Source organism: Sitophilus oryzae, unplaced genomic scaffold (assembly GCF_002938485.1).
Source record: "Sitophilus oryzae breed Bouriz unplaced genomic scaffold, Soryzae_2.0 scaffold_1307_pilon_pilon, whole genome shotgun sequence".
In the NCBI taxonomy this organism is placed as follows: domain Eukaryota; kingdom Metazoa; phylum Arthropoda; class Insecta; order Coleoptera; family Curculionidae; genus Sitophilus; species Sitophilus oryzae.
This window is the reverse complement of record NW_022145957.1, coordinates 2,818,391-2,840,789: the sequence shown is the minus strand read 5'-3', so window position 1 is coordinate 2,840,789 and position 22,399 is coordinate 2,818,391. Positions and strand designations below refer to the sequence as shown.

The 22,399-nt window shown below is 35.2% G+C and overlaps 1 protein-coding gene across 1 annotated transcript in view; it reads right to left on the bottom strand.

The window, feature by feature from the left end:
• Window positions 1-22,399, bottom strand: part of LOC115874943 (transducin beta-like protein 2) — a 173,825-nt gene that overhangs the window by 12,501 nt on the left and 138,925 nt on the right. Inside the window, exon 4 of the mRNA XM_030890254.1 lies at window positions 6,329-6,549. Coding sequence (XP_030746114.1) covers window positions 6,329-6,549 — 221 coding nt within the window. The remainder of the gene's footprint in view (window positions 1-6,328; window positions 6,550-22,399) is intronic.

Genomic DNA, 22,399 nt, shown 5'->3' with positions numbered 1-22,399 from the left:
AGTGATACTGTTGGAGCTTCTCGAGCCATCGTGCTATTTGACCTTCAGGTTGTTTCATCTCCATAAGCCACTTGAGAGCCGCATGATCTGTCCTAATTAAAAATTCTTGGCCGTACAGATATTTATGAAAATGATCAACTGCCTTCACAATTGCTAGCAGCTCCTTCCGGGTAACGCAGTAATTCCTTTCTGGTTTGGATAGAACTCGACTGTAATATTCTATCACTCGTTCTTCGCCATCTTGCACTTGTGATAGCACTGCACCTATGCCGATATTGCTGGCGTCGGTATCCAGGATATACCTCCCTTGTTGTTGCGGGTAGGCTAGAATAGGACTTGAACATAAAGCCGCCTTAAGTCTTCCAAAGGCTACATCACAATCGGTGTTCCATTCGTAGCCGACTTCATCACCTGTAAGTCTATGTAAGGGTGCAGCTATATTGGCAAATCCCTTGACAAATCTTCTGTAATAGGTGCATAAACCCAGAAAACTTCTAAGTTCATGTTTGTCGCGAGGTTTAGGCCAATCCTTAATTGCAGCGATTTTCTTCTGGTCGGTGTAAATTCCGTCTGCCGAAACTACATGACCCAAGAATTCCACTTGTCGCTGGAATAAGCTACACTTCTTCGGGTTCAAGTACAGGTGCGCATTCCTTATGCGGCCGAAGACTTCTTCTAAATTTCGCAAATGCTCCTCAAAAGTTCTTCCCATAACCAATACATCGTCGAGGTAAACCAAGCACGTTTTCCAAGTTAATCCTCTTAACACCACCTCCATGAGACGTTCGAAAGTGGCTGGAGCATTGCATAATCCAAACGGCATGACCTTGAATTGGTATAGTCCGTTTCCTGTAGAAAAAGCCGTCTTTTCTTTGTCTTCCTCGTCCAGACCAACTTGCCAGTATCCACTCTTTAAGTCGAGAGTGGAGAACCAGCACGAACCTGCCAGTGTGGTTAACGTGTCGTCTATACGTGGCAGTGGGTAGCTGTCCTTCTTAGTGACGTCATTGAGCTTCCGATAGTCCACGCAGAATCGTGTACTACCATCTTTCTTCGTCACCAAAACAACAGGAGATGACCATGGACTCGATGATTCTTCGATAACTCCATCTTCTAGCATCTTATCTACCATTGTCTCCATTTCTTGTTGTTTGGAAAGGGGCACCCTTCTAGGACGTTGTCGAATCGGCTGAGCATGACCAGTATTAATCCGGTGCTTCACAAAATCCGTTTTCCACTGTTGTTCTTCTCAAAATACTGCCATGCTTTAGCAGGAACTGCTTAGCCTTCTGTTTCTCCTCAGGTGTTAGGTGATCCCATAGCTGTTCTAGATGTTTTAGTGTTTCTTGGGATGCCTTTTGTGTAACAGCTGACGACACTTCATCACATCGGGTGACACTTCTTACAGGTTCGCAGATGGCTATCTTGTCACCTTTTGGATCTTGACACAATTCGGGAAAACATTCGCAATTCTGATCGGTATATATTCTTGTCGGTGTTCACCAATGATTTTCCTACTAAGTACCTATCCTGTTTGTTGTCGCTACTTTGTACCAGTCCAACACAGCACCCAGCGATTTTCTCCACTTTACCGAATACGATTTTCTCGGTATTACCAGGTATCACCACAGTTTCCGCTGATCTTACATCCATTCTGCCTGGTCCCTCGTCTGGAGATAACATGAACTCTTCATTTCCAATATTTAAGATATTTCTCTGGTGATCGAACGAAAATCCATGTTGACGAATCACATCCATGCCCAAGATGAAGTCATCTTCAATATCTGCCACTAAGACGCTATGCTGAAACTTCAAATTTCCTAACTTCAGTTCGACGATAGCCTCTCCCCGTACAACGGCCATTTCCCCCGTAACTGTACGTAAACACACTCTTCTTCCCAGAGGCATCAGCTTCAATCCTTGCACTGAGTTAGCCCGCACCAACGATACCATAGCGCCAGTGTCCACTGTCATTCGGATTCTCCTACCATTGACCTTCCCGTCGATCACTAAACTGTCAGCGGTTCTTCCCAGACTCCTAATGGAAAAAATCCTGGGGGCTCTGTTCTCCCCAGTCAATACTCGCCCCTTAGTATTGACTGATTTTAGTTTTCCTGGTGCCTACGTTCTCTGGATGGTGAACGGGACGCATTTGAACGCGGCAATCCTGTTTAATGTGGCCATTCCTGCCACATCTAAAGCACCTTATGTCCTGGGATCTTCTATGGTTCTCTGTCTGGGTGTTGTTGCTACTCTTGTTCACTAGTAACTCACATAGTTTACTAAACATCTCCTCCAAACGTATGTGAGAACTTCCGGGCTGTTCCTCGACCGTTACCGATCTTATCTTTGGTCTAGGGATGGCGCTAAAGGCAGCTTCAATTTCCAGCGCCCTGACCAGTGCTTCGCTGCTGGTAGAAAATCGGGATATTTGCAGCGCCCTCTGCAATTCGTTGTCCTTCAGTCCGCTGATAAAGCACTGAGCAGCGAGTTCCTCCCTAAATCCTTCCGGTGCTTCTGGATATGCCAGGTGTACCAGCCGACGTAAGTCTGCTTCAAATTCCTGCAGACTCTCTCCGGACCTCTGCAGGCGTGTCTTGATCTGGGCCTGGTAAAGTTGGCGTCGATGTTGGTCGCCATATCTTCTGTCCAGTGCAGCAACCAATGTTTCGTATTCCTGCTGTTGGGCTGCAGGAATAGTTTGTAGCAATTCCAGGGCAGGGCCACGCAGCGCGATGACGAGTGCCGCTGCTTTCTCCTGGTCAGTCCATCCATTGGCAGCAGCCGCTGCTTCAAACTGGCGGTGGTACATCGTCCAGGTGGTTTGTCCATCGTAGGTCGGGGCCTTGAGGTTCGCAGTTCCATGAACGCCAGGTGTCCTTACTTGTACCTTGGTCTTCTGTAGGTCCATCTCCAATTTTTCTATTTTCTGCTGAAGGCGTTCCTCCAGATCTTCTACAACTTCTTGGAAATGGTTCTCCTGTCGTTTTTCCAGGTCTTCAAAATTCTTCTGTAGTCGAAATTCCTGATTTTCCAAAGTTTTCTTAAGACGGTCCTGATCTTCAAATTTTTCTTTCTGGCGACGCACTTCTAAATCTTCAACAATTTTCTCCAACCGTTCTTGTCTAATTCCTTGATTTTCTAAAATTTTCTGAATACGGTCCTGTTCTTCTTGTCTTTCTTTTTGACGTCGCTCCTCCAAACGAATTTCCAAATTACCCAGTATTTTCTCAAGCCGGTCCTGTTCTTCTTGTTTCTCTTGTTGTCGTTGAACTTTCAAATCTTCGAAAATTTTCTCAAGCCGGTCCTGTTCTTGTTGACGTCGTAGTTTTTCCTCTTCCTTTTCTCTTTCTAATCGGGCTCGCTCTTCTTCTCGTTCTTTACGGAGTCTTTCTTGTTCTTCTGCTTTCTCTTTTTCTAGTCGGGCTCGCTCTTCTTCTCGTTCTTTACGGAGTCTTTCTTGATCTTCTGCTTTTTCTTTTCGCAGCCTCTCTTGTTCTTCTGCCTTTTCTCTTCTCATATTCTCCATAAAATCGCCTAATAGTTTGCTAACTTCCTCCATTTTCTTCGCTTGTTCCCTTGTACCAACCATAAAAATACTCTAATCCGGTCTAAAAATCCTCCAATCCACTTAATTTTCTCTTAAAATCCTCTTGAATCGCACTTCCGACACCAATTGTTACGGATTCCGTGGGTCCACTAATTTAAACTCACGATAAAATACTTAACGAATTTATTTTCTCACTTTATACACAATTACTAACTTATAACACACAACAAACTAACTATTTATAAGATTCCTTCACCAAATTGTCCGATTTTCAATTTCCACGCGGTATATTCGAATTTCAAAAACTGTCTCAGTTGTCGATGGCTCCGGCTTATATACTCTATTGACTGCTTCTCGAAACTTCTCCAATTCTCGGAAAGCGTACTTCTTCATACCAGACAATTCTATTGTCTGATTCCCTTACTTCTCGACTTGACTAAAAGATGGCGCCTGAAAAAGTCTTTTAATTTCTGGCGGATACGTTGCGGTTGTGCAGGCAACCAGTAATACATTTTTAATTTCTGGCGGATGCGCCATTTTTCTTGACAATATATACCGGGTGCGCCCCAAAAGTGGCTCACCCCTATAACTTTTTTGTTTTTTCACATTAAAAAACGAGATTTGTTATGTTAGTATAAGACATACCTAAGTTAGGATTGATTGACATATTCAGTTATTTTCCGCCACTTCCTGTTTCACCGGAAATGACTAGAACTTTTGATTTTTAAATGGCACCCTCGGTATTTTTTTTACTTTATTCGATAGAAAATGATACTCTGAATAGAATGACATATCATATGTTAACTTTTGACATTTTTGCTTAAAACAAAATCGTATTTTAAATTTCAATCTAGAGTGCCATGGCTGTGTTAAAAACACTAATTTTTAATCAAAAAGCCTTGGAAAAATAGGTTTGATCGTCTAATGTTTTTAGTGTGTTGCCCTGGCTGATTAAAAGTAATGCCCAAATCGTATTTTTAATCATATCTCAATTTTTTCAAATGGAACAGGGGTGGCTGATTGGCATATTTGGGAGAAGAATTTTTTTATGAATAATTTGGTACCACTCACTTCCACGGTATTTCCAGTCAAATTGTCGTTATGAATTATGAATGGCATGTTGTAATTTAAAATAAACCATATTCGAAAATGTCAAAAGTTGACATAATAATATGATATGTCATTCTAGTTTTTACGAAAAATAAAAGGAATAAGTATAGAAAATATGACTAAGAAATGACACAATAAGAAATGAACTAAAATACAACCATTAGAAAAAAAAGTAAGGGTATATAAAAACAAATAAAAGGAACATGGTAGAAAGAATGACAGATGATAGAATTCCACCAAAAATGCTACGATATCAACCTCCAGGAAGGAGAAGTATTGGACGACCAATACAGAGATGGTGCATCAGGTTTTTAAACCTAAACCGAAAAAGGATACGACGACATCATTCTATTCAGAGTGTCATTTTCTATCGAATAAAGTAACAAAATACCGAGGGTGCCATTTAAGAATCAAAAATCGTAGTCATTTCCGGTTAAACAGGAAGCGACCGAAAACAATTGAATACGTCAATCAATCCCAATTTACGTCATATACTAACATACCACATCTCGATTTTTTATCTGAAAAAATAAAAAAATTATAGGGGAGCCACTTTTGAGATGTACCCGGTATATTACTGGTGCAGACACGCTAAAGTGAGATTGCTTAGCAAAATGCAGGGTTTTCATATCTACCCATTACAGGGTGTCATTTAAAATTCTTCACTTATGCTACTGGTAATGGTTCAACTACTATTTTGAACGCAAGTATTATTAAAGTAAACTATTGAAATAAATTAAAAAATATATATCGTGTAAAACTTGGAAAATAAGTTCGTCATAATAATGCTTTTATTTATTCACTATTCTAATAAACAATATGCATTCCTTCGGAAGCTCTCTATTTATTTAGCTAGTAATGCTAAAACACTCTATTTGAAAGTCGATATGATGAAAACAGTATATGATTCATTGGCAAGCGATGTAAATATTTGTGATCAGGTAAAATTGTGATGTAAGAGGAGGTTTAGTTTGCCGGCGGCGAGGCAGTAGTAGACGGGCCGGCCGGCTGTTGTGCTGTGTTGTGTTTTGTCACAGAGCTGACAATTGAGGGCTGCGAGTCTTTTGACTATCATAGTTGCGAGTCGTTTGACTGTAAGGCAACGCGGTCGTTTGACCACAAGAAGAAAACATTTTGTGACGTCCTGCCTTCGAGTTGGTCTTGAGAGTTTGAGGTCTCCATAATGTCTTCTCGATTGACGATGCGGCGTTGGGGTAGTGAGGTACCCCAATTAATCTATTCGATTGGAATGCGAATCTGTTTAGCGGCAGATTTGCGTCCGGAGGAAGCCCCTATACTATTTCAGGTGACACTAGCTAGTTGTTGAAGATTATTAACCAAGAGATCCGAATAATATTGGAATTAGATGGAAGGTATGAAATGGGATATATTAAATAGAATGTTAGTGATGTCAGTGGCTAGGGGGCGAAGTACGTAAGCACTTTTACGCCTAAGCACAAAAGTAAGAAGATATATTATCAAGCTGACATAAAGTGTCAATTTCAACGAGCGTATCCACAGTTTTCAAAAAAAAAAACACAGGAATGTTTCCAAAATATGGACCTTTTTTATACCAGGTAATTAAACACATTTAATTCCCAATATTTTATCAGAATTTAAAATTTAACAAAATCAATATTCATTCATCATTCTTTAACATTTTCTTACCTTTGGAAAAGTAAAAGCTTTATTAGCAGATATCCATCCATCTTTTTTCTTTTCGATTTTAAAGATCTCAATGCAGTTGTCGTTGAAACGATGAGCAATAACCGCCTTGCAATCTGGACTCCATTTAACATGAGTCGCATGATCATATTCGACATTAATGCGTAAAGATCTTCTATCTTTCTGCGAAAAGTCTTTAGTGTCCCAAACAAAAATTGTTCTATCTGAAAAAAAATGAAATTTCAACTATGTAAATATAATGATATGTTACATCTATAGGTATAATCAAAAATTATAGTAAAATCTACTACAGGGTAATTCAAATTCGAACCCCACAATTGGGAGCTCTAAAACTATACCTATAGGGTGATTCATGGCGATGGCACGTTAGACGTTTATGGAGAACCAGTGATGGGATCTTTTTTAAATTTGGATTTTTGGAAAAATGCACCTGCTCCATCCTGTCTAAATTATTTCCAGCATTATTAAAAGTAGTGATATCTTTATTACTTTAAATGGAACACCCGGTACATTATTAAATTTTTCGAAACTACTTTCATATCTCATAATTTTTCTATATACTAACCTATACCTATCTTTAATAATTTTCGAGATAAAAAATTAAACATGTGTAAAATTGACAAAAACATGATCGCTATATATTGTTAAAAACATTTGTTAAATCATAAATTCGGCATATTGAAGCCAGTCTTTGTATATTATTTAAAAAATCTAAACTCAAAATTGTTTTTCAACGATATATCATGTTCCTATACCTAAGTCTTCTGATTGCTTCAATAAAGCCATTTAAGAAAATTTAACAAAAGATAATAATTCTATTATAATTATTTCGTTTAAAGAAAATCGATACCATGATAAATATCCAAACTTTATAAATATTAATTATTAAGGTGCGTACTCACTAGATCATTTTGGTCCGAACGAACCAAGCGAGCCGAGCGCGCACGAACGAAGTCAATAAGGAAAAGATCGCCATGTTCAGAGTGCTTGTTGCGTTCGCTGTGTTCCCACGTTCAGTTGTATTTAATTTTTATTCGCGCTTTGAATCTCTAGGTCACCGTTCTGCATCGAGTGTGTTAATGGACCCGGAAGATGCTATTATCGCTGCTGGTGCTTTTTTCGTTATACAAAACATTACCAATAGGTAAAAGAAGAAAACATCAAGGAAATTATGAGCGAGAAGTTTGTTTTTACGCCGTCAAAATGGAAGGCTACTGAGAGCCAAGATCGCTTAGCTATCACTTTACGGTTCTTAGCTACCGGAGACCCGGAGACTCATATACAAGTTTATAATATCTATTTAAGGTTTCAAAACAACGCATTGGTGTTATAGTTTTAGAAACATGCAAGCTTTGATTGAGGGTCTGAAGGATCAAATAAAGGTAAGTATTTAATTCAGTATATTTATTTTTTGCAACATATTAACAAAAATTATCACTTTTACCTTTCTGTAAAAAAGTATAATATTTTAGTGACCGTAATTAATTGCACGATTACTAAACCCTATTTTTTATTTAAATGGATAATTTTGGCACGTGTCAAAATTTTAATTTCTCGTTGTCTTCTCAATATTCGTAATTTGGTACTTTCATTAATTTTATATGCTTACCTGAGTTAGAACAAATTAGCATCATTATTGTACCCGAAAATGCAATGGTTCAGTCGCTAATATTTAAAAATTTGACCCATGCCAAAATTTTCCATGTGAATAAAAAACAAGCTGTAAAGCCTGTTTTTTTTAATAAAAATTTGACATTTTTCACGTTATTGCTTCTTTACAGCTAGATTAGAAATCATGTGACATTTGCCTAATCTTTCCAAAAAAACAAGCTTTATTATTATATTCGTTATAATTTATGTAAATGTACCTTTTCCCGTTCCAATAGATTTTTTTCCTTTCGCCTTCTCCCTTCTGAAACTTGCCAGAAGACTTTCATTTTTTTCTTTGCTTCTCCAGAAGCACATCCCATGATCTCATCTATCTGCCTCCAAGCATCAAACTTCTTAACTTTATTATAGTATAATCCATCCTTCGGCCCTGGATATTGTTCATAAATGTCTATTAACTGAAGGCACTTTTCTCTATTTCACTCCATTTCGTTTGAGCAAAGAAAAATCAAAACAATGAAAATTTTTAGCCGCGAATGCTCCGAATAGGACGAACACCATGAACGCAACGAACCTCCGTACCCACTGAACAACGCATCCCCTTTGAGCAAAATGCATGTACCGACAAGCCGGCGAAAATGTTTGGCGCGCTCGTTTCGGTAAAATTTTGCTCGCGAACACGTATTCACTTGCCGAATTCGGCTCTGCGCCCTCGGCTCGTTTGGTTCGTTCGGAGCAAAATTCTCTAGTGAATACGCACCTTTAGAGTTTATTTGCTAAATTTCTAAAATTGTCATACTAACAAAATTCTTGAAATGAGATTATAATTATAGAATTATTAATTTTTCATACGGGAGCTATTATTATATATTAATTTTTCAATAGCTCTACTTAAGAAACTGGAAGGTTTAGGTATAGGAACATGATATATCGTTGAAAAGCAATATTAGTAGTCTTTTGATTTTTAAATAATATACATAGATATGGTTGATTTTAAAATAACAAAGATTTGAAGAATTCTATAACAAACGGAAATAAATAATATTTTTGCTCTCCTTGCATAATATCCAATCACTGTAATTAGACAGATCGAATATAAATAAATAAATAAATGCCTTTTTGTCAAAAATTTTTTCAATTTGTAGACAAAGGTAAACTAAACAAACAAAGTAAACAAACAAGGTACACAAACAAACAAACAAAAGATAATACAAAACATTATACAAATAATATTGTCATTATTGTTTAAAATAAACATTTATAAATGTTTACAATGTCAATCAAATTCAATTTTCAAAATATTAGAAAGCCTTGTCTAGTAAATAAGAGTTCAATGCTTTGCGAAATGAAGAAAATGATATTATGGATTTGATTTCAAATGGCAGGTGATTGTGCATTTTTTCGAGTTGTATACACGCTTACGTATTAGGCAAACGGATTCAAATATAAATAAGGAAGGAAGAGTCAATATTTTTGATTTTTTAAAAAAGTCCTGGCAATGAGTTCTGCTGTTTAGTCCCAGTGAATATCGAACAGCTCTCTTCTGGACCTTGAAAATTCGGTCAAATTGAGTCGCACAACACGTACCCCAGAATGGAAGGGCATACCTGAGGTGCGACTCAAAAAGTGCATAATAAACAGTTCTAGCCACTGACAAGTTAAGCTCCTTAGAAACAGATCTTAATGCAAAACAGGCAGAGTTCAATTTTTTCGACAAAGCTTCGATATGTATGTACCATTTCAGAGAATTGTCTACAACAAGCCCTAAGAATTTTACAGATTTTACGACGTCAGTGGAGGTGTTGTTAAGTACAAAAGGCTGCAGCGAGTTTTTATACGACAAAGCTTTAGTTTTAGAAATGTTAAGACTCAGGAGGTTCGAGTCGCACCAAGATTTAATAGTGATTAAATCATTTGATATAATCCTATGAAGTGCCGTGACGTCCTTGTTGCTTCAAGTGAAGCTAGTGTCGTCCGCAAAAAGACATATTTTGCCACTGATGTTTATGTTAGCAATGTCGTTAATAAAAAGAAGAAACAAAATAGGGCCTAGTACTGAGCCTTGTGGTACTCCACATTCTATTGGCTTCCTAGAAGACAACGTGGTATCCACCCTCACAAGTTGACTTCTGTTGCTCAGATACGACTTAAACCATTCGAGAGATGTTCCCCTGAACCCATAGTGCTCCGTTTATTAATTAGGATCTTATGATTTACACAATCGAACGCCTTAGAAAAATCACAGAAAATTGTTGCTGTAGAATGATGGTTATTTAGGCTGGAGTAAACTCTATTAAGGAGGGAAAACATAGCGTCATTTGTGGACTTGTTGCTTAGAAATCCAAATTGATATTCTGTAAGGATTTTGTACTTAAATAGAAAATATACCAGCCTTCTTTTAACCAACCTTTCTATGATCTTAGATAGCGTTGGAAGGAGTGCAATTGGGCGATAGTTAGAAGCTTCATCTTTGTCTCCTCCTTTATGCAGAGGAATGATTATTGCCGTCTTAAGACATTTTGAAAAAATACCATTTTGGAATGACATGTTTATTAAAGTAGTTAGGTGATTCCGAGAGCTTTCTGGCAGATTCGAAAATATTTTTAAAGTTAGCCCGTCCGTCCCATCAGATGAGGATTTATTTTTGATGGTATTAATTGTACTGCGAAGCTCTTCTACAACTACGGGCGAAAAAAAGAAACTGTGTAAGTTTACATTATCATTAGAGAGATATGAAAGTGGATCATGAGAAGGACATATGGTATTAGTTAAGTTTCTCGCTATATTTACAAAGTAATCGTTAAGGTTCTCAGGTGAGGTAGAGATTTGGCTAGACGAAGAAAAGCTTTGTTTCTCAAATCATTCACAATAGACCATGTTTCTTTAGCAACTATACCGACTTTCGTTAACTTATAATCCAAATTTGAACTTTAAAAATGTTTAATTCCTGATTTTGCCAATGTTTATTCACGATCATGTTTTTGTCAATTTTACACATGTTTTATTTTTTATCTCGAAAACTATTAGAGATAGGTTAATATAATAGAAAAATCATAAGATATGAAAGTAGTTTCCAAAAAGGTAATAATATACCGGGTATTCCATTGAAAATAGGAAAAATGCTACTACTTTTCAAATGATGCGGCAACACATTATAATGCTGAAAATATTTTAGAAAGATGGAGAGGATGTATGTTTATGTAAAACATAAATCAAATTAATAGTTCCTTGAAACCACATACTGAGTGTTGCATTTAAAATACAAAAGTAACATGATTTTAAAAGTAACCATATTCAATATTAATTTTTTCTCACCCTGTATAACTTTTTTATGGTCAAGTTTTAAGTTGATTTAAAGTACAATGGTCATTTTAACTACATATATTGGGTTATACGAGGTTAATTTCAATTTCATTAGAATTTCGTTAGTCATTACAAAAAACAACAAAAAAAAATCACCTTTAATGTGCAACTTTTTTTGGAGAGACCCTGTAGAACTCTTTTGGGACAATATATTTTTAAAAATGCTTTAAATTAACCTACATATTTTTTACATTCTTTAAACTGTTACTGCCGTTACGAGCCTCTGCGTCATATGAGAGGCGCCACCCTGTATTACATTAAAATCAATTGAGTTTTTCAGAAACTATGAAATGATGAGTTTGAGATTACTTTTAAAATTTGCATTAAATTTAAAAAATATTTCTTGTATAGAGAAAAATGATATTTTATAAACTCAAGTTGATCAAATGAGATTGAATCATGTTAAATAAACCGTGAACAATCCTTATCTATGGTTGCCAACTTTTAAAATAAAAAATAGAGGACTCGAAGGTAAAAAAGAGCAGAAATAAAGAAAACTTTAAAATAAAACAAACCATTTTCAACAAAACTTTTTTTTTCACAAAACAAGCAAATAATTAATAACAGTAAGTAAATATAAAATAATTAAACATGTTTATCGCTTCCACAAATATTTTTTGTACATAAATATTTCTTCATTTTCTTCATTTTCATTTCTGTACAGTGGATGTTTCTATACAGTGCACAATGAGTGGGAGTAGCGAAAGACACAGATTAACAATTTTTTAAAGCATTGTAGCGATAGACGAATATTTTTTAGATTTTGAGTTTGGTATGTAAAATAGAGGACTTTTTCAATATGTGAGACAAAAGAAGACAGTGAGATCAAAAAGAGGACTGTCCTCTGGAATAGAGAACGGTTGGCAACCCTATCCTTATCCCATATAATTTTACTGTATAATGAGTTTTAAAAATTTGCCTGAATGACCAGACAATATAACTTTGCCATCTAAATGAAAAGAAAATACTGCAATCACAGAAAGTATCTCATAGTAGATATCATCAAGTATCTAGGAATAACCCTGGACAATAAACTTCTCTGGAAAAGCATTAAGAACATTGCCAGCAACGCCACAAAGGCTCTCATGACATGCAGAAAACTGGTAGAAAATAGATGGGGCTGCGCCCCTAATATTTTGCGCTGTATGTATACCATGATAAGACCCATTATACCTATGGAGTAGTTGCTTGGTTCACAAAACTAAAGCAACGTACAACAAGTCAAAACCTGTGCAAAGTACAGAGACTGGCATGCATCTGCATGACAGGTGCCCAACAGCAGCAATGGAGGCCATCCTAATCCTAACAACACTGCATATTTTCGTCGGTAGTTATGCCAATGCCACAATAATTCGAATGGTCATTGACGGAACCAGTACTGGGAGAATTTTCAGGTCAGGGGCTTGGAACAACCTCAAAAAGAAAGTTCCACTTCTCCAACTCCCAGTGGATGACATACTAAGAATGTACAATTCTGAGAAACCTCATGTAGTATTGAGCAATAAAAAATATTGGAAGAGAATTTTGAATTAGATAAGACCATACCATAACTGATGCTTCCAAAACCAAAGCACGGACAGGAATAGGAGTATTTAGGCCGAAAATTAAATACTCCGAACCAATAAGCACCTACCCCAACATCCTTCATCTAAAGATGCGTACAATTTACCTTAAATAGGAACTATCAAAACAGGAAATAACCATGTTAAATGATAGTCAAGCAGCACGAAAAGCGATCAACTCAGTAAGTAGGTAACTATCAATTCGAAATTTGTCAAAGAATGCCTAGAGAAGCTGAACAAATTAAGCAAAGAAAATAAAGTCCTCCTACTCTGGGTGCCCGCTCGCCAAGGGATAGAAGGCAATAAAAAAGCAAAAGATCTAGCTAGAAAAAGGGGCAAACACTCCACTAACTGGACCAGTACCGTTCTGCTTTCCAACCAGAAACCAACTTAAGGCGGGACTGAAGAACCTGGAAGACTCCCACCGTAACCTGGAATGGGAATCATCCAACGGTCTAAGACACTCGAAAAAGTTTCTCAGAACTTCCGACCGAGAAAAATCAAAGATTTTCCTTGATTTAAGTAAGAACAACCTTCGGATTATCACGGTGTTTCTAACAGGACACTGTCTCCTCAACGAACACCTCAGTAAGCTGAAACTGAGAAACAACTAGTACGAGAGCTAGCAACGTCGGGAAAACAAGTATTTTAAGACGTCTGGCTCTTTGATATATCTTTTATTATGCTCTCTGGAACAGCATGCGGCCCGTCTGGCTGCCGATACCCGTTGCGTTTACTACTGCGCATCCAAAGAAGATCCTCTACTTTTTACTTGCGTTTTAAATTCTAGTATTGAATAAAAATCGAGCAAGTCTCCATTAGCTCGGCGCGTAGAGCTTACTCCTATGGCGCGAAGGGTCAGTGGTTCGATACCGGCTGGGGGTGCCACTTTTTTATTTTTTTCGTTTATATTCTGATAGTAAAGCATTAAATATTTGCTTTTTTATCACCAAAACGGATGGCGCTTATGGGTTTATGATCTGTAGTGGGTATAAGTAGAATTTGATACTTTCATTTGTTTTGAAGGATTATTGTGGTAATTAATTATTAGGCAGGTTTAGGATGGTCTGGTTGCCGCGCCGGTAGGTTGCGTTCATTACTGCGCATCACATATGTACAGGGTGTCCCATTTTTGTGCGTTTTTTGGGATTTCTCGTTTATAATTTTATTTTAAAGATTTAAACATAATATATAAAAATTAACATTTTAATGCTTTGTGAAAAAAAACGCATTATTGTATCTCCACTCATAAACGGGAAATCCCAGATATCCCAAATCCCAAAAAACGCACGAAAATGAGACACCCTGTATCCATGTGATGCGCAGTAGTGAACGCCACCTACCGGCGCGGCAGCCAGACCATCCTAAACCTATCTAATAATTAATTACCACAATAATCCTTCAAAACAAATGAAAGTATCAAATTCTGCTTATATACACTACGGATCATAAACCCATAAACGCTATCCGTTCTGGTGATAAAAAAGCAAATATTTAATACTTTACTATCAGAATATAAACGAAAAAAAAAATAAAAAAGTTGCAACCCCAGCCGGAATCGAACCACTGCCCTTCGCTTCATAGGCAAAAGCTCTACGCGCCGAGCTAATGGAGACTTGCTCGGTTTTTATTCAATACTAGAATTTAAACCGCTAAGTAAAAAATAGAGGAAATCTTCTTTGGATGCGCAGTAGTAAACGCAACGTGTATCGGCAGCCAGACGGCCTGCACGCTGTTCCAGAGAGCATAATAAAAGATATATCAAAGAGCCAGACGTCTTAAAATACTTTCTCGAAAACGTTGCTAGCTCTTAGACTAAACGGCGAATGAAGATTCTGAGAGGAAAATCGAGAAACACCAGATAGAACACCTTATCACTGAGTGCGCCGAGACGAAAACCGTTCGTGCCATAAACTTTGGCACGGCTGATGTCAAGAGCTGGCCTGTGTGGAGCCGTCTCAGATACTGGTTTTTGTCAAAACCCTGAGACTGTATGATGGGTTATAACTCGAGAAAGGAAAACACACAATAGATATGTAAAATCGCGATGATTAACCCCCCTCCTGAACATTCTACCTATAAATTATCCCTATATAATTTACTACACTACTTATGTAAAAACGTGTAATCCAGAAGCAAAAAACAACTAACGTACTGTTAAAAATCTTTAGTAGTAGATATTATATCCGCAACAAGAATAATAACATTTTTTAGCGTACGGAATTACGGGTATGTGAAGAAATTCGTGTGTGTACTATTTTTGCAACATCATAATTGTCGAAGTGAATGATAATGATGTATTATACAACAAATTTATTATGGTTTTCTATATTTAACAGACAGTTTGTTAGTAAATATTATAGATTAAGGTATCCATTAATATATGTTTTGTAATAGTAAATATATGCAATCTGTGGTTTTTGAGTAGCCCATAAAATCCAATTTCTATAACTACATAATTATTGGGAAAATACATATACAGAGTGTCCCCCGAGTCCCGGGGAGATTCCCCACGTAAAAATAAGATTTATTTTTCATTTTCATCAACATAGGTCCGATTCTGCTTTGTTTTGTAGCTACAGGGTGTACAGGGTGGGTCAAATTCGACGCTTTTAAATGGAAACGCCCTTTTCTATAGGAGATAGACGAAAACTAATATCGGTGTCTGGAGCTCAATTTTCATCAAAAACATGATGGTGAAAACCGCACATCAATATCTGTTACCGTTTCGGAGTTACGGGGTGTTTTTCAAAAATGTACATTTTTAACAAATCGCTGTAACTTTTTGGCTATGGAAAATTTTGTATTTCTATGAAAACATTTCCAAAGCACCTTTTTACGTAGAATTTAATGGTTTAAGTATATTTTTTTTTAAATTAATAATTTAAGAGTTATCAACAGAAAATTTGATTTTTTATTTGGGACACCCTCTATATTTTTAATTAACTGTAAAGAATTTAAAATTGCCTTTCCAAAAATATAGCACACTTGATATTTTGTTATAATCCCCTTCGAAATACAGAATTTTTAAAAGTTCGCCACTTTTAACTATAGTAGGCTTTGGACCCCTTATTGATGATATGCCCTTAATGGAACTCGAAAACATATTTTTCCAGCAAGACGATGCACCGCCTCTGAACGCTGAAGTTATCAGCAAATTTTTGCAGCCAATTTCAAGAATAATTGAATAGCTAACCAAGATCCCAGCCGTTGGCCGTCGAGGCCGCCTGACTTAGTGCCCATGAATCTAATCCTATGGATATATTTGCGGAAGAATAAAGGTTCCTTATTCCGTATAATCTAGACAAGAATTAGAAATACTTAGCAGTTATGAGAGAGTATCTTTCACCCCAACTGAGTTAATGAATTCCGCGAGAAATGTTCAAAAACTGCCCCGTCTGTCCCTAACAGAAGACGGTTAATATGTCGAACACCTGTAGCAAAATCTCATGTATTGGTTTGCAATTTATTTTTATTGTTATTAGATATAGTTTAAATGTGTTGATGTTGGTTAAATATATTTTAAATTGTTATAAAATTCTGCATCTCTCATAACAAATATTATTTTCGTTTTGATTGATACTCACAGCTTGAATTTTTTGCATTATAGCCGGTGCCGTTCAAAGCCTACTTATTTAAAGCGTGTTATATTTTTGGAAAGGTAATTTTAAATTCTTTTCAATAAACTAAAAATATGCAGGGTGTCCCATATAAAAAATCAAATTTTCTGTTGATAATTCTTAAATTATTAATTTTAAAAAAATTATACTTAAACCATTAAATTCTACGTAAAAAGGTACTTTGGAAATGTTTTCATAAAAATAGAAAATTTTCCATAGCAAAAAAGTTACAGCGATTTATTAAAAATGCATATTTTTGAAAAACACCCCGTAACTCCGAAACGGTAACAGATATTGATGTGCGGTTTTCACCATCATGTTTTTGACAAAAATTGAGCTCCAGATACCGATATTAGTTTTTGTCTATCTCCAATAGAAAAGGATGTTTCCATTTAAAAGCGTCGAATTTGACCCACCCTGTACATGCTTTTTTTAGAATAATATTCCAGTGATTACCCATATGCACGTCCCTGGGGAATATGTCGACAATTTTTTTAGTTTAAACTATGTCGCATTTATAGCAACTTTTACCTTCAAAATTTCATTCGAAACGCTAAAAGTACTTCGAAGGAAATTATAATAAATCGAAAAAATATTAAGATTTTACTCTGTAGCAAAGCAGAATCGGACCTATGTTGATATTAAAAATAAATCTTATTTTTACGTGAGGAATCTCCCAACGAGAGATGACACATGTTTTTTGAAACACCCTGTATATTTCCTTCCAAGCCACAATCACGCTTTACCCGACCCCTGAAAGCGACCCGAACAGTTCAGCGTAATAGACTCTTAAGCCAGAAATGCCGACCTAGTATAGGAAATCCCACGCAAATTTTAAAATTAATTTTTTTGGAAAAATATTTTAATGGAAATTTTTAAAGTAAAAACTTAAAAAAAGAGTACAAAGTAGATAAAATATTAGTTTAAATAATAGTTTTTTTTATTAGTTTAAAGTAGATATTGGAGTACAACGGGTTACCTATCCACATTGAAACTGTTCCGCTAAACCGTTATTGAATTACTTATTTACAAAATTTGGTCCTTAAAAAAGTAATTTGTACAACGGTAAAGCACTCCGGCTACATACGGCTTTGACAACACTAATAATAATAGTCTCCCATATCGGCCCAGAATATAATACAGGCAGTCCTCGATTTACGTCGTTTCGTGTTACGTCAAAGTTGTTGTTCCTCAAAGTTACGTCCCACTGTTTCGAGTTACGTCATTTTTTGAAAAAGACAATCCAAATTTTGAAAGAAGTTTGGACATAAACAATAAAATTTTAGCAGCATACAAGCAGGGTTGACAGATCCTCATAATGAAAAAGCGGGACAGTGTTGATCATTACTTAATTAGCAACTATTAAGACTTTTGACGACACCTACAGTAAAAGTGCCAACCAAAAAAATAAATATATACTTTATAAATATATCTACTTTACTCTATGGTATTTCTGTAGTTGCCATATTTATGTATTATATTTACTATTATGGATAGTTAAAAATACCTTTTTTGATTAGATAGTAAAAAAGCGGGACTAAAAATATTCTAATTATGTTTTTCATAAAATAATACTTTCTAAAATATAATTCGTTTTTTATTTTTTTCTTTTTTTGTGTTTTCCGTTTTTTCTTATTCTTGTATTATTATAAGTTTAACTACATATACAATAAACTGTTTCTCATACCTCAATTATTTCAAAATACAATAATATTACAATAATATTAATATATACAAACGCACATCTCTTTGTTTTATTGTATTTTTATCTTACTAACTTCTCCATTTTCTATAGAATCTTATGACAAAATAAGATTCGACTTACGTCGTTTCGACTTAGGGTGCAGCCACACTATCCTAAAAACGGCGTATCGGCGTAACGGCGTAATGACCTTGAATAGATTTCCAGTAATTCTATTGGCTGAAATTTTTGACAGATGAATTTGACATATAAAATTTCTGACAGATGAATGTTTCAGCCAATAGAATTACTGGAAATCTATTCAAGGTCATTACGCCGTTACGCCGATACGCCGTTTTTAGGATAGTGTGGCTGCACCCTTAAGGCGCTGTTTTGAAGAACCTAACCTGCCGTAAGTACGAGGACTGCCTGTATAAACATTAGCAGTAAAAAGGTCTAGCTTTTTCAGTAGCTGTGAACCAGTAGAACCGTCTCCATCGGTAAATTAGAAATTGTACTAGGAATATATTGTGGATAAATATCGGAGGAATATTCCATAACTCGGGAGATTTTTATCTATCTAATTTATTAATGCATTTAATCCCTTATCGATTATACCATATGATCGAAAAAAAACGGCGTCAAGAGACTACCGGGAGTGACAATCAGTCGCGGCTCGTCAGGTGCAGTAGGTAAACGGGCACTTCACCGAAAAAAATACTCAAATTAAAGAAAAATCTACTGCTTAAAATATTAATTTAGTTTAATATATTTACATGTATCTAAATAATAAAATGGTAATTTTTCATAAATTATTTTTTTTCCGGACCTCTGCATAATAGGTCCACCGCATCGTTAATTCCGGCCGAAAAAGTAGCATTATTGGCCAGCACGCGCCTACGTTTCCACGAAGCCACAAGTAAAGAGAAAACATTTGTGAGCCGAACGGCTGCACGGTTTCCATGGTAACGTGACGTCAGCCTAGCAGCAGCATGTAAGTTCCCCGCCCTGAAATTTTTTATCGGCGACCTATGTGAATGAGTTTTTGGGCAGTTCGCTTCGTCTTCCTTTATGCTAATATTAATATTCGGCTGCTTCGGCCTAACCGTGTAAAAACTGTAAAGTTGTTGATTATTTATTGTTGTTTGTTAATGGTTTTTGTTGATTTAACTTGTTAATTTTTGCTGTTTGTTTTGTTGTTGTGTTTTAAAACTGTTTTGTGTGTGTGTATGTGTTAAAAACTGAACCCAATCAATAACTTGGTGTGCAATTTGAAACATGAAAAATTGAACTGATTTACAAAAATTAGTAAAGTTAGTAATATAAATAAGTCAAATTTATTTTGGTTAATATTGCTTAGTAAACATTAATGTAATAATTAAATAATGATTGAATGGCTCCTCGGTTGTAACCAACAATTTTTTCAATGTCGAAATTTCAGTGAAAAAATTCACAGTCCTTTACAAAGATGCAACCGGGGTGGCATTGAAAATGATGAATAAAAACGTAAAAATATGATTAGTGTTAATATGAGTATATTACATACATATGTTTAAATAACGAACTTAACAAAAAACAACAGATTTAAAGATTCACTGAAAAAGTAGTAATGTTAAAATTAAATAAAACATTATCAATAATAATTATGCGATCGCACCTATCCGTAAAACAAGCAAGCAAAAAACCTCGAAAAAACAAAATAACATACAAAACATCAGGTTAACATGATGACAGATCATGATCAATGACAGATAAAGAATTCTTACGGAAAGTTACACTTTACGATATAATTTTTTAACTGTTAAAGGCAAACCCCATTTAAACACAAAACTTTTTAATACCTACTACTGTATCTAAAAGACTTTTTTTTAAATTACTAAATTCTTAGCCACGCTTCTGTTTTTCTTGGCTGTTGTGCGTCACGTCACAGATTAACAGGTCCACGTTTGCACCACAATGCGATGCTGCAGACCACCAGGTAGACTGGTCGAAGAAATTTATGTTATACAACTTCAATCAGTTCAATCAACTTAGTCAATCTACACAAATATTATCAAAAACTTTTTGTCTTTTAAAATGTGTTCAGATTTTGTAAAAAGTATATAGTATTTGTAAAAAGTATTAAAAAGTCAAAATCGCAAAACTTAAAATCGAGTTTCTTAGTTTTTAACTAATATAGTGGCGAATTACAAAAATTCCTTTTCAATGAAAATTAATGAGTTAAATAAAATAATTTAATAAATTACTAGCTTTTTCTCGCAACTACGTTCGCGTTACACCTCGAATCGTTCATGCATTGATTTAAATGATTTTTTACTTCTTTATAGAGAGCTAGTGAGCATAGATGTTTTTTATTTTTCATCTTTTTTTTTATTTATTAAGAGCACTAATACTCTCTTTATAGGTTATTTTTCATTCTTTGAAGGATAATTGAGGAAGATATATTTCGTTATGATGTCACTAAATAAACCCTTGTATAAAATTTTATACTGTCTGGTTTATAATGTTATAGTATTGCATTTTCGTACAGCAAACTTTCATTCCCTATTCTACTCCCTAAGGGTATAAATTTCATAAATTCGCTTTACCTTTGTGCCAATTTTTATTTGTATGATCCAGAGGTCACCAAGTTTTATATAAATTTTTACTAACTTTACCCATTTGGTTGATGAATTTCAAAAATTTCTTTTAATTCTTTTTGTAGGATTTCATTCTTCTAGACCAAATAGTAAGGAATTTTCATACAACAAACTGTTCCGAGATAATTTTACTCTCTAAGAGGATGAATTTCCTAAAATCGCTTTGTGTAGCTAATTCACTAATGTCGTTTAAACGAACCTTTGTGCTAATATTTATGTATCTAAAACTGGCGACATGAACTCACTCTAAAATATCTAAAAAGGTAATATTTAATCTAACTGACACACCACTGACAATGACAAATAATTTATTTCTGGAGGTATTGTGTGTAGGTGTTTTTCAGGTATGTTTTAGTATTTAGTCGTTTTACACAAAAAATAGCAATTAAGCACTATAAAAATACTTCATAACAAATCTACACATTATATACCTTTCATTTAAAAAAAAGAATCATCAAGATTAGTAAAGCGGTTTCGGTGGGATGGATGCAACAAAAAAAACCTTTGAGCTTTTATATATGTATGGATTAATTATTTTTCCAACATATTTTACTTTGCAAATTTTTATAAATATTCAGACTCGCCAATATCGTACTCTCTATATATATAGAGTATATGTGTCCAGCCTGTTTAGCCAAACGTAGGCCGATTCCTCTTCGGCGGCGTCGTGACCCTGGCCGAAGGAAGAGTCTTGAAGACGCTCATCCGCGCATAGGAATAAGTTGACTGCGTAGCGTATTGCGTATTAATCGATTCTGAAACTTTCTATCTCGTGTATAACATGTTACGCAAGTTTATTATTTTAATCTCGATTTTAATAGATAAATATGAAATGCCACCTGAATATCTTCCGCCATGACATGTTTTTACTTTTTTGTTATGGTAAAGTGATTTGTATAAACTTTATTCAATAACGTATATTTTCCTCCATTTGGTGATTTTTTAATTTTAAGCGAAAATTAAGTATAACATTTTAGGAAAAAGAAACACTGTAATATTTAAAAGAATAAGAAGAAATTAGTCTTATTTTGAAAGGAAAATATAGAAAAAAACTCTTTCTATAGAAAAAGTCTTTATACTAACTAGAATCCGGTGACATATACGCGGTCTCACCGGAAACAATGGAAACATTACTTATTACTTCGCATAACTTGAAGAATATCTACTTTTAATAATGAACACTTAAGAAATACACCAGTAAAAATATTTATTATTTGAGATTAAAACTCGAATTAAATTATAAATATTAGTTACCTATGTTGTTATAGCTTTTATAGGCCTGTTTAACGACTTAATAAGTTACCTAGCGAAAAAATCTGTGCGCGTACCTACCACTATTGTTACAGGTTAATTCGTTAAAGAACTATATTACACAAGTTAAAAAACGCTAAAAATTTTAATGGTATTACTTGCATTATTGGCCTTATAATGTAATTTGTTGGAATTATATCTTCTTTAAATATAATTAGACTTTTTAACGACTTTTAAGTTACCTAGGAAAAAATCTGTGCACGTACCTACCAGTATTGTTACAGGTTAATGCGTGAAACAAATGTGTTACATATTATTCGTGGTATTAG